The sequence below is a fragment of the Rhinolophus sinicus genome, chromosome 10 (genome assembly GCF_057876585.1).
Source record: "Rhinolophus sinicus isolate RSI-liver-muscle chromosome 10, RSI-T2T, whole genome shotgun sequence".
NCBI lineage: Eukaryota > Metazoa > Chordata > Mammalia > Chiroptera > Rhinolophidae > Rhinolophus > Rhinolophus sinicus.
Genome location: NC_142510.1, coordinates 5,552,185 through 5,564,775, shown reverse-complemented (window position 1 = coordinate 5,564,775; position 12,591 = coordinate 5,552,185). Strand labels below are relative to the sequence as shown.

The following is a 12,591-nucleotide window of genomic DNA, read 5'->3' as shown; positions in this document are numbered from 1 at the left end:
AATTCATTAGCTTATTTAATCCTCACAGCAATGCCAGAAAAAGATATGAGTGCCATCCACTTAGTAGATAAGGAAACTGAGGCATGGGGAGACTAAGGAACACTTCCCAGAGGAAGGGGAAGAGGCACATTTGAATCCAGGTAGCATAGCTCCAAAAAAGACCCCTCAGTCTATACCCAACTCATAAATGTCGGAAACTAAAAACTCATAATGTTTTTACCTGAAAATTCTGCACAGCCATAAGGTAGTGTCTGAAAGTATCCTAGTTGTAAGTTTTCTCAGCTTCTCTTTGTCCAGAGTTGAAATATAAGCTCCCAGACTATGCCCCAACAAAGCTATATGACCTTGTTCTCCAATATTCTGGATTCTGTTAATCAAAATTCATTAGATTAAAAAAAGTAGTAAAAACATAAATAAAACTTTCAGAGACAGTATTCTACAGAAATTTCTGTCAGACTGGAAATCTATTTACTGGCCTAGAAGACAGAAATTCTGCTAAATTTAGGAAATTGCCTATAAGGTATTGATAGTCTGGGAAGAAAACTACTTTAAAAATTAATTCCTGGAGGTAAATATCCTTTTTACTGAATATTTCCTAAATACACAAGCTGTTTTTGAATAATTTTCTCCTGAATTTTTAAAAATTAAATAGGAGCCATAAGAACTTTGGAGGGTAGAGCTAAAATGTGCAGAAAACAATTTTTTTAAGAATCATTATATGAAGATCAATTCCCTGCAATGAATAGTTATTTATAACCATAATACAGCAAATTCAAGGGGAACTAGGCATTATGTTATAGTTAAAATGGACAGGCTAAGACCAATTTCCCTTATAAAGTCAACAAAAAAAAGACAAAAAATCAAACAGTATACTAGGCAAAGGAGACAATTCATAGAAGAGGAAATGTAAACGGGTCTTAAAACATTTAACCTGGTTCATAAGAAAAACGCAAATTAAAATTATGCGGAAATATCATTTCTCAACTATCAGATTGGCAACGACCCTTACGTTGGCTAACACCTTGCAGGCAAAGGTATGGCGAAAGGGGTACTCTCATACATTCTAGTGGGACTATAAACTGGCCTAACTCCACGGAGGGGAATTTGGCAATATCCATCAGAATTACAAATGCACAAACTATCTGGCCCAGCGATCCCACTGCTAGGATTTTCATCGCCAGAAACACCTGCTTCTCTGAGAAATGACACATGTACAAAGCGACCAGCTGCAGTGATATTTATAATAGTAAAACACAACAAAGAGACTAGTTAAAATATGGCTCATCCCATCCAAGTAAAACTAAACAGCTCTTAAAGGAGAAAGTGCCCGTGTACTGATATGCCATGAACTCTAAGACATAAATGAAAAAAGCAAGGCCCAGAACAATGTGTAGTATTTATGTACCAGAGTGGGTGAGTAAAGACATTTTGCTCGTGTTTACATACACATAGAATATCTCAGAATACACAAGAAACTCGCAATATTAACCATCTATCTATCTCTAAAAAGGAGAACAAGATAGAGAGGCAAAGATAAGAAGGAAAACTGCCTTTGTATACCCTATCTTTTGAAATTTGAACCAGGAAAATGCATTACTTATTTCCCAAAATCAAAAACAATTATAGAGAAAATGAAACTAAATAAATAGCTAAATAGATGAATACATAAAATGAAAGCAAATGGATGATTCACAAAGTGGCCTGCCACCCATCAATTCAACTGCAGCAATTCTTAGCAATCAGAAACAGAAAATCTCACAGTAGTTATTCTGTGGTCCCTCTGCCAGCCCCTCCCTAAGACATGATAGCATACAAACTACAGGATTTCGTTTTTAAATGCCTTCCTTGTATAAAATATATTACCTAAAATATATAAATATCTCTCTGAAAAGAAAAAAAAAAAAGAACATTGTCTTAATAACGTACGGAACTCTGACTGAAACAGAATTACGTGAGCAACGTGTAAGTATGCGATCACTGTCAAAGCCAGGACCACACATACTAATAGTGTCATAGGGCAACAGGGCAGCTGCCAGCCGTTCTCCATTACCGGGCGCTCTGAGGCTCCTCGTCTTCGTCTCCGTGCATGAGATTCTGAACTAACTGGAGGATGCTCACCATATCTTGTCCGCTGCAGAATAAAAGAGAGTTGACGGACAGGTGGAAACAGCGCACACACACCCCCCCCCCACTATTGCTCTCGTGCACACTAGCTTTGGTAAGTTTTATTAATTGAGTAGTTACAAGAGAAAGAATGTGTTTGAGATACAGTACACATCTTTTAAAAACAAACCTCAAATTGTTAACTGAATTCTGAATATGACCTTACGTGTGATTGGGTAAATCTTCTACCTAAGTCTGAGACTGATTTTTTTAAAATTTCACCAGTATCGCTTAAGCAATATTTCTCTACCTGTTCATTTGAATCCTGGAGAATAAGTGTGTCATTAGAGCCAACGGTTCTTAAAAGACGCTAGAAAATCCCAGAAGCAGCAAGAATACTCCAATGACACTGGTAGACCTCGTTTCCCTCCATGGAGGCATCTTGCCTGTTTGCACTAACAGACTTAAAGATGTAATGCAAGCATCATTTATTACCACCTCTCCCCCAAGCGGGAAAACTAGAGATCCACTTAGAATAAACAGATGTACTCCAAGACATGTTCCTCAGGGCTCATCACGTGGAGAGGTGAAAACCTCTGGAAGAACGTGAACGGCTAAAGCGGTAAACAACATAAAGGCAACTTGTAATGTGAAAAGACTGTCGCTCCATTAATGAGAATATGAGTTCTACAAAGTTCTCTCTTTTGAAAAAGAGGCACCATCGAAACAATACCCCGATACCCATCCTGCCCAAGGTGCTGACCCCCACGAGAGGGGCTCCAGTCCTTGGACACTGTGTAGAGAGATTAGCCACATGACCTTGAGCGAGCTACTGACAGTCCGTCAGCCCCTGTATTACTGACCCGTGAGGACGCACATGAAGCATCCGACACTTTGCCTGCACAGTTCTATGGCAGATGGTGGCTATTAGCATTACTAAGTGTGAATACTCCTGCCCGGGGCTCGGATGCCCTCCTAGTCTGAGAATTCCTGATGGTCTCGGTGGTACCTCCTCTAGGAAAGCGTCTGTGGGGTCAGTAACACCCTTTAATTCCCTTCAGTAGGCTTGGATGGGAGACTTACAGGATTTGGTTCCTGCTCTGACCTGCAGAACACACTCTACATCGAGAGGGCTGTAAATCAGTACCATTCAAGCTGCAAGCAGGAGTGCCTGGTTTAAAATATTAGTATCTGGGTGTGTTAGATGTGTCGCTTGGCAGGTTGTGATCCTTCCTCCACACTTTTCTTTTGCAACCTTGTACATATTTATATTCAGGTCAAAGGACAATTTAAGGGAGTTGTAATATTTACCTATGTGCACTTTCCTGGTTATAAAACACAAAAAAGTAAGCTTGCATGAGGGAAGCTGGGCTGGGATTTTAATTCCAAATGGAATGCTAACATCCTGTGAAAACTTTAGTCAGACAGCTACTTCTTTTTCTAATTTTTTCCCTGCTACCTCAAACCACAAACACTTGACAGATTTGCTTTAGTTGCCAAAAAATAAATCATTCTTTCAATAAATGACAAAGTCAATATTTTCCTTTCATTTTACTATATTACAAAAATCTTATCAAATTAAAATCTCTCACAATAAAGCTCAGTCTACCATATAGATTACAGTTTCAAGGATAAACTAAGTATGACAATTGAGTTATAAATTTGTGCATTGTTTTTGAGTCACGATTTTGTATTAAATTCTGAATGGGAAAGTGGGGAGAAGCAGGGAGGCTCAGAATGATCACCAACCAGCCAAAGGCTTTCAGTTTTCTGATGTTACATTGATTACTCATAACTCTAAATTTGCTTTGTGCTTGTTGAAAGTAAAATTGTAAATCAGTGATGGTAAAATCTTGGTTTAAAGAAAATGCATACTCTAACTAAAGGCATTTATCTTCATTGTCACCTACCTGCCTTGCAGTGGCCCTGGAATATCCCCTGATATGATCTTCTTCCCATTTTCCTCCTCTGTCCGTCTAATTTAAAGGAAATAACAAACTTTGTTTAATCATATCAAATTTTTTAACATTTGAGCATGCAAACATGTAACGATATTGCCTATAATCTCTTAGTAACTGATGCAGGATTTAAAACACATTTATCACATCTTTCCCTTCCTCCCCCCATCCTCGCCCAGCCCCCAATTTGGGGTATAGTTTGAGTTTCAGGAAAAGAAAAGAACATGAGAAAAATAATAACACTTCAACCCATTTCTTGGTTAGTTGAGACCCTATAGACCTTAATATAGGTAAAATGTATTTATAAATTCAAATCAATATATTAAGGAAAACTCTTAATAGGCACAACTGAAAATTTTAAGTCCTGCTCTTCAATTTCAAAACGCTTTAATTACAAAGCGTCTTCTACCCAACACAAACACTAACTTTAAAGTCAGCCCAAAATACATAAATAAATAAATAACGTCAGCCAAAACTAAGGGTGACATTCTGAAACTCAGAGGTGTTTTTAACAGCAGGAAACCAGTGCCACCAGTTTCCCGACAGGCTGAACACCTCTGTCCCACAGGCTCACCTCTGACTGTCCTCTAGCATCTTCATGGCCTCCTTCAAGTTTTTTCCCATTTCAGCTAACGTAGGGTCTGCTCCCTAGGAAACAAAATTTTCAAAGGTTCAATTTTGATAAGCCCTATTACCTCTGTGACATAATTCACCCAGAAAAATACATGGCTTTATTACAAAGTACATGTTTGATTAAAAAATTCCGACAGTACAAACGTATAAACAAAAAAGTCCACCAGTTCCACTCCCCGGGGAAGAAGTCACTTTTAAGTTTGGCATACGGATACGTATATCTTTCCAAATTTTCACTTTACTCATATGCACCTCTGCAACTTGCTTTTTTCCTACTTTACAGCAACTATGGTTTGACATCAGTTATGTCCACTTCATCCTTCTTAGTGGTGACACCTTATTCCATTCTGTGAATGTCCCATCGTTTAGCCAGTCTTGCATCAATGGACCCTAAGGTTATTCCAGGTTTTCACTATTAGAGGCAAGGTCCAGAAAAGCATGTACAGTATGCTATTTGTTTTACTGCTGTAGGAGGCCGGGAAATGGCCCCCCAAAAAGATATTCGCATCCTAATCCCCGGAACTTGTGAATATTACCTTAGAGGGCAAAGTCCTTGCAGGTGTGATTAGGTTAAGGATCTGCAGACAGCACGATCACCCTGAATTGTCCAGGTGAGCCCTAAACACAATCACATGTATCCACAGAAGCAAAAAGCAGAGGGAGACTAAACCAGAGAGAGAGAGAGAGAAAGAGAGAGAGAGAGAGAGAAGAGGGAGATTTGAAGTTCCTGCCTTGGGACTCGTGTGATGGGGCCACAAACAAAGGAAGGCATGCTAGCTAGCAGGCAAGATAAGCTGGAACAAGGAAGAGACTCTCCCTAGAGCCTCGGAGGGAGCGCAGCCACCCTGCCAACACCTTGATTTCAGCCCAGTGATACAGATTTCAAACTCCTGGCCTTCAGAACTGTGACCGTATACACTTTGGTTGTGCTAAGCCATCTGGTTTGTGCTAGGTTGTTACAGCAGCCTCAGGAAGCTCATACACTCATAAATCTGCAAATGCTTCCACAAACTCTAGAAGCTCACACAAGATGGTAATAGCGACTGCCTTGAGGATGGGCACAGGGTCAGATGGACACTGTTTTCAGTTTACAGCCTTTTGCTCCTTTTGGATTTTAGTACCAAGTATACAAATATCTCCCATCAAACAGTAAATAAAACAAAATTTTAAAAACACACGCACTCCAATGTAATGGATGTTGGCAGTCATTAACAATGCGATCAACAATCACTTGTTAATAAATAAAGTCTATTCACTAAGATGTTGTTCATAGCAACCTTTTGAAAGTGGAAACTGTAGCAGAAAAATAATCTTACAGCATAGGATTTGGGAACTCCTGTCCTACAATCACTTAAAAGTTTCTCAGCTTTTAGGCGTGTTTAATCAGGCTCTTGTATACATTCTCTTCAGTTAAACCAGTTCTTCACAGTGTGACAACAAAAATTATACATTTACTTTCACGTGAACAGGGAAAAAATAATACCTAAAACCCCGAATTCATAGACATCACTTTGAGCAAAATCTAAGTTTAAAAAAAGGGGGGGGTGCGGGTGTCTAGACTAAAGTGACGGAAAGCAGATCTGGCATTCACTGCAAAGGGGTACCAGGGAACTTTGTACCTACCATGTTTTCTCTGACACCCAGCATTTGATAATCATTTACCACGTTAGCCGCCATGCACCTGTATGCAAACCCCTTACACTGTAATGATATAGGATCAGATTCGAATAAACACAGAAATTACGGGCTATCATCTCCTCACAGAAGTCCGTTTATTCTAGGCAAGAGTGGAATCTATAAAAGCACGCCACAGAAACTGGTCATTTCAAACTTGGCTACTAGGGGTTCTTTTTGTGAGCATTTAAAGTAAAAATCCGGAATCGAAATTCTGGTAGTCCTTCTGAGTAATGATCAGGAATGTTCCATTCATGCGACTACTGCTCCTTATAAATAGTAAGGTGCTAAAGACCTTTCCCAAATCAGGTCCAAAGGGTGGGGTGGGGTGGGGAATATAGCTCAGGATGAGTACAAGAAATAAAAATGAGCTGGACTGTAATTATTTAGGTCAGAAACAGGGTGACATTTGTCTCTTTTAGAGACAAGGCTTCGATATACAACAGATAAACTGGCCCCATTCTATGGTGCTTTCTGTGGTGATGAAAATGTTCTGTATCTGCCCTGTGCAGTAGCCACCCTGTCGCAGAGCACATCGTGACAGTTGAGGACCTGAAATGTGGCCAGTGTGCCTGAGGAAGTTTATTTTAAATTGTATTTAATTCTGATTACCTTAATTAAATTTCTAAAGCCAAATGTGGCTACCTCCCCGGACAGTGCCGCTCTAGGATCTCCAAGTCAGTGGTTCTCAACCAGAAGAGACTGCCCCCGCCCCCAGGGAACAACTGCTTCATCTGGAGACTTCAGCGTCAGAGTAATTACTTCCTGTGGCATTTTGTAACTTGGCTATTAACATAATGAAGCACTGTGAGACTGTCCTATAGGGCCTTGTTCCTTACAAGTAGGGCACACAGTATTGGGGGGCTGAGGCTTCTCCTCTTCCAGTTTGAATTCCTGGCCCCTTCAGTTAACCTATCTGGTTTCTTGAGACATCACTAATTTCAGACACAAGAAGAAAACTGATACTATTGCAAGGAAATGGCTCTGTCATTGCAGGTCTGCACGTCTACGTATTACCTAAAGAAAAAGCAAGAATATGGAATTATATTTGGACCAGAGGAAATGTACTGAGTGAGTCTACTAAATGATGGTAGCTACATTTTAGAGTGAGAGAGATTACTTGAAATTTTTAAGGATGAGTATCAAATAACATCGTGGCTTCTGTGGCCAATATAAATTATGCAAGGATTCGTTTAAATGGGATCATTTAGAACTGCACAAATAGCTCTCAAATTTATATTAGCAGTGTAGAGTTTAGCCCAGAATAGTCTAGTCCTCAAAGAAACAGGACTAATGGGCACAATTCAATGTTTAACATAAATTTAAACTAGTTTTCAGAACATAAAATCCTCAATATTCATGTTATAACAATGCTTTTTCTTTTCTGCCCACTTAGCACCAAGAGAAATTGTTCACTATACGTAAGACCCTCTATTGCTTCAAGAAATGTAAAAATAAGATATAACCTACTTTTGAAAAACTTACATTCAGAATTTCCACACTGGCCTAAGAAACTTCCAACCCACACATTCTGAATTCCTAGAAGATCACTGCAATTTTTGTGAATGCTCCAGCCTTAAGCACGTTGGAGTGTCACTACTTCTTCAGATCTTCATTTGGAAAGTTTAAGATCCTTTATCATCAATTAATATTTAGGGAGCAATCAGGTAATCTACTAATCAAATGTCAGAAAAGTAGTATTTAAAGCAGCATTCCAACCCACTCTGTTTTGCAGACTGGCTTATAAAGAACTATTCTTGGAGGAAAGATCACCCCAGTTCTTTAGGTTTCTAGATGAAATGATAAAAGCCCATCCCATCTTCTTATGAAATTGGAAAGGAAACAATGAAGGGACATTTTTAATTCAACTATTGGTATTACATATAAGAGGTAGACCAGGTCACTTGCAGCCTCAGCAGTACTGACTGACATTTTGAGCAGATAATTGTCTGGTATGGGGGCTGCCCTGTGCAATGCAGGATGTTTATCAGCATCCCTGGGCTCCACCCACTAGGTACCAGTGGCCCCTCCCTACCCCCCTAGTTTCAACCATCAAAAATGTCTCCAGACATCGCCCAATATCCTCTGGAGAACAAAACTGCCCCGTGGTTGAATCACTGATCTACACTGAAACTCAAATTATCCAAAGGTAGACAATGTGCTCATCAAAAGCCTGGGAAGACTTTATTCCTAGCCAGAAAAAACATGTAACATTCACTTGACAGTGGAAGGAAAACACTACTTTTTCTTTGCTTGATTGCATTCTCCCAATTTATGTGCACATGAAGACATTTGGCTGAACTTGTACAATTACTCCCTTCACCTCTCCAGCGACAAGTGAGCAAACCTACAACAGCTGCTGCCTTGACAAATGACAAAATTATGTTATTTCTGCCAGTTCGAAGTTAACATCAAGCTGTCCTAAAACACTAGCGTTGCTCTTGAATTCTACATGTATGAAAACGTGGGTCTGGACAAGCAGGCTCCCAAGCCTGACAGGGAGAAAGACTTTGAGAGAAGGGCAGGACGTCAGGTTCTGAAGGTGGCTATCCATCAAGAGATCCAAGCACTGGTTCTCATTTACAAGCCGTAAATCCGGGACAATCAGAATCCATTTCACACGCCAGAGCAGTCAGCCAGGTACATCAACGCTGCAGTTCCGCCAAGGGGAAACCAGAGGAAAGCGCTGCTACCAGAAAGTTGTGGAGCAGCAGCAATTCCCCCCAAACGAAATTCACAATCTGCAGACGACCCACTCCTTTCTTGACCTAGGGTTTCCACCGGTGTTCACAAACAGCATCAGAAATCACGTGGAGAACTTGTTAAACACGCAGATCCCGGTCCCGCCCCCCAGTGGTTGGGACCCAAGGGCTGAACATCTGAATTTTTACTAAGGGCCCCCAGGTGACTCCTAGGCAAAATGAGTTGGAAAACCACTGCTTTACTGTTTTTCCTCCCTAACGTGGAAACAAACCACAGGAAACCTACAGGTTTGCAGGTAGCTCCGAAACAACTGGGGCTTCTTTCTAGGCGCTTCTGGGGTTGCGAGTTGTTAGCTCGGTCATTCCAATGGGCGAGCCGAGCTCAAGCAGGCCCCAAGGTCGGCCCCATGGTCCCCGCACTGGGCTCCAAGGCTCCCGCGGCCTCTGGGGCAGAAGCCCGCCCAGACTCCCTCGGTCCACGGGGTCCCGAGAGATTCCCGGCCCCGTGACATCACCAGGCCCCAGCTGCGAGCGCCGGGCCGGACGCCCTCGCGGCCAGGCCTCCTCAGGCTGGGCCCGTTAGCCCCCGACCCCCTCCTCAGTCACAATGGCAGTTCGCGACAGAGACACAGTCGCCCCAGAGGCGGGGACCCACCCCCGGTACGGACCTTCTCGAGGGACGCGTCCATGGCGGAGCCCGATGGAGGTCCAGCGGTCCCGGGCGCTACTTCCGCCTCCCGTGCCGGGCCGCCGTTTCCACGCTGGCAGCGCTGACGTCCCCCGCGCCGGCGGCCGGCGGGGCGGAGACGAGGAGGAGCCGCCTGGCAGTACTGCGGGTTGGAGAATATGCGGTTGTCAGGAAGGCGGGGCGCGAAGGGGCGGGGCCCCTGTCGGTGGGTGGGGACCTCTGGGCTTCCGTACCTGGCCGTCCCGCTGGCCAGCCCTAAGGTTCCCAGGTGAGAGGGGGAGCATGGGCGGTGGAGCCGTTCCAAACGCTTCTCAGAAAGATGCCGCAGGCGTCAGAGTAAATATATAACAAACACAAGCTAACATTCGTGCAGCAAAAGCCTGGAACTACTAGTAACGCACCTGTGCTTCCGGGCCGAGTCTTCCAAATTCTCCCCAGTCAACATCCCTCGGGAATGGAACAGGCCATTCAGCACCGAAGGGCGGGGCGAGCGAGCATCCCTGCGCCTGCGCAGGAGCCGCCGCGTCCTAGGTGTTAGCTGAGGTGTTTTTCCTCAGACCTTGTCGCAGAATTCTAGACGGAGACGGCTTGGAGACAGCTGGCCCAGCCTCCTTCTTCATGTCAAGCCTCAATTATGACTTGTCAGGTGATAATTATGGTAATAGATAACCTGCTGCTCTTCCTTTTCGCAGTACAGCAGCGCTATGATGTATATATAGGTCATTGTGTCCATTTCGCAGTGCCCATCTAGGTAGGAGCCAGACCCAAGCACCCTGACTGCAGCGTCTGTACCCAAGGCAACACTCTGCCCTTTTGTTTCAGCTTTCGTGCTGTAAACAAGTCTTTCTCACAGTCTCTTTAGTGCCCCCGTGTCCCACATTTTTGTGCTTTTTTGTTATTGATTCCGCCGTTTAAAATGGCCCTGAAACATCGTTCTGAAGTGCGGTCTAGCTTCCTAAGTGCAAAAACGGTTGGGATGTGCCTTGGGATGTGACTTTGTGCAGGCACGAGTTATAATGTTGGCCGAGAGGGCAATGTTAACGTATCAACAATATACATGCAAGTGTCCTGTTACCGACTCAAAGTTCCAGTGCCCTACACGTGGAAAGGCCAAAACGCAAAATGGCAGCGTTTGGAGTAAGGAGAGGTTTATTGATGGAGAAGGCGTCAAAAAGATGGGAGACCTAGTGATCCTTCTTGCTCCCTGGACTAGGTAAAGGGCTTTTAAGGGGTTAGGGGGAACACGTGTGCGGAAATGCTGGTGGGAACGAGTTTTCATTTCGGACCTTAGAACTTGGCCATTTAGAGTAAAGGGGCATCAACACTGGATCTTCCCGGACAATGGACCAGTGGCTTATGAAAGGGTTCCTTTGTTCAACTTTCCGTTCTGTCCCGGTCCTTTGGTTCTGTGGAGGGTGAGGGGCGAGACTGGTTCTGCGCGCAGCTGGAGGCCCAAGTTCTCTCTGCGCATGCTTCAGCGGCGTGACACCCCCCCCCCCCCAGTCCTGCTGTCCCTCAAAAACGACTCAGTACCTCGTCATACAGGATAGGACCATTTTGAGCTGGCTCTGTGGTTACACAATCAAGAGAAACACAAAGTGAGCTTAGGTATTGATTGATCAGTTGATGAAAATGGTGGGACCAGAGGCTCACAGGAACCTAACCCTGAATTTCCCCTAAGAGTAATGGTTCAGTATTTGTTAATGAAGTGTCCGTAGCGACTTTATAGAACATAACTACTTAGCATGATAAGAATTATGGACCGTATTAAAACTTTCCCTGTTCCAAATAGTGTGATTTTTCTCTCTCCTGATTGGATCAGACTAATAGAGTACTAAAATTATCAATACACCATTACTCCACTAATTAGTTATTTCTTCCACATATTGATAGAGTCATACATTTTCTAAAGTAATTAAGGTTTCAGAGGTTCAAAGAAACATAATTGGAGGGAAAAAAACTCTGTAATTTATTCGCTTTTTATGTGGAAATATTCTTAACATTTGCATATTTGAATATGCACTATCTTTAAAGCTACCTCTAATGCTGGGTTTTTCATAATTTCAGATTTTATATCTTCTTTCTGTATTTAAGGAAAATTTACAGAGGCATTTCTTTTCCCAAAGCTTAACAATGGAAAATTAATGAAATAAATTCAACTGACTACCCTATTATCCCATACCAATTGTGGGAAGAATAGTTACGTAAAGCTAGTGAAAACAGAGTTCCTGAGTCAGAGAAACACTATTTCAAATATTTTTTACAAGTAGTACAATTTCAAAATACCACATTGTAAGTGGATTCTATAATGTCTACCATCCCTGTTAAGAAATCTGCTGCCATGTTTTAATACTCTATTGTGGGCAGGATAGAAGGATGGGAAAGTTCCAAACTTCGAAACAAGAACAAAGAATGGATAAAATGTTAGCCTCACCGTTTTGTTTCAGCTCCAGCCAACATTAAAATGGTCTGAAAATGATCATATTGATCCACTTTCCACATCAATTTGTGTCAATGTCAAAGATTTAAGAGCTGCCTAGGTCATAGAGACAGACTTCTTAGGCATGGTTTTCCCACATCAGAGCTGATATGCAATGATTTCCTGACAGAATTGCTTAATCGTGTTTCTACGAACAGAAGAAATGATGGCTCTGGTGGGAAGCAGGCGTATATCCTCTTCCTTCTAACCTCCCCTCTGACCTCTTCCCCAGCTAGACCCCCCCCTTTTTTTCATTCCGTGTGCATATTCAGATAGAGAGTAAACAGTGGTGGTGCCTCCATTCTCTATCATTTCAACCTTGCCCACCCACACCCATCCAAATAAAAAATAATT

At 42.5% G+C, this 12,591-nt stretch overlaps 1 protein-coding gene across 2 annotated transcripts in view; it reads right to left on the bottom strand.

Annotated features, from left to right (window-relative positions):
• PDXDC1 (pyridoxal dependent decarboxylase domain containing 1) overlaps positions 1-9,928 on the bottom strand; it is a 36,953-nt gene extending 27,025 nt beyond the window's left edge. Inside the window, exons 1-5 of one of the 2 annotated variants that reach the window (XM_074322781.2) lie at positions 9,739-9,928; positions 4,636-4,709; positions 4,014-4,079; positions 2,051-2,131; positions 221-367 (exon numbers count right to left, since the gene is read on the bottom strand). In XM_074322781.2, coding sequence (XP_074178882.2) covers positions 221-367; positions 2,051-2,131; positions 4,014-4,079; positions 4,636-4,709; positions 9,739-9,759 — 389 coding nt within the window. In that variant the 5' untranslated portion in view covers positions 9,760-9,928. The remainder of the gene's footprint in view (positions 1-220; positions 368-2,050; positions 2,132-4,013; positions 4,080-4,635; positions 4,710-9,738) is intronic. The other variant, XM_019710381.3, reaches the window with a different exon arrangement.
• Positions 9,929-12,591: the final 2,663 nt, after the last annotated feature.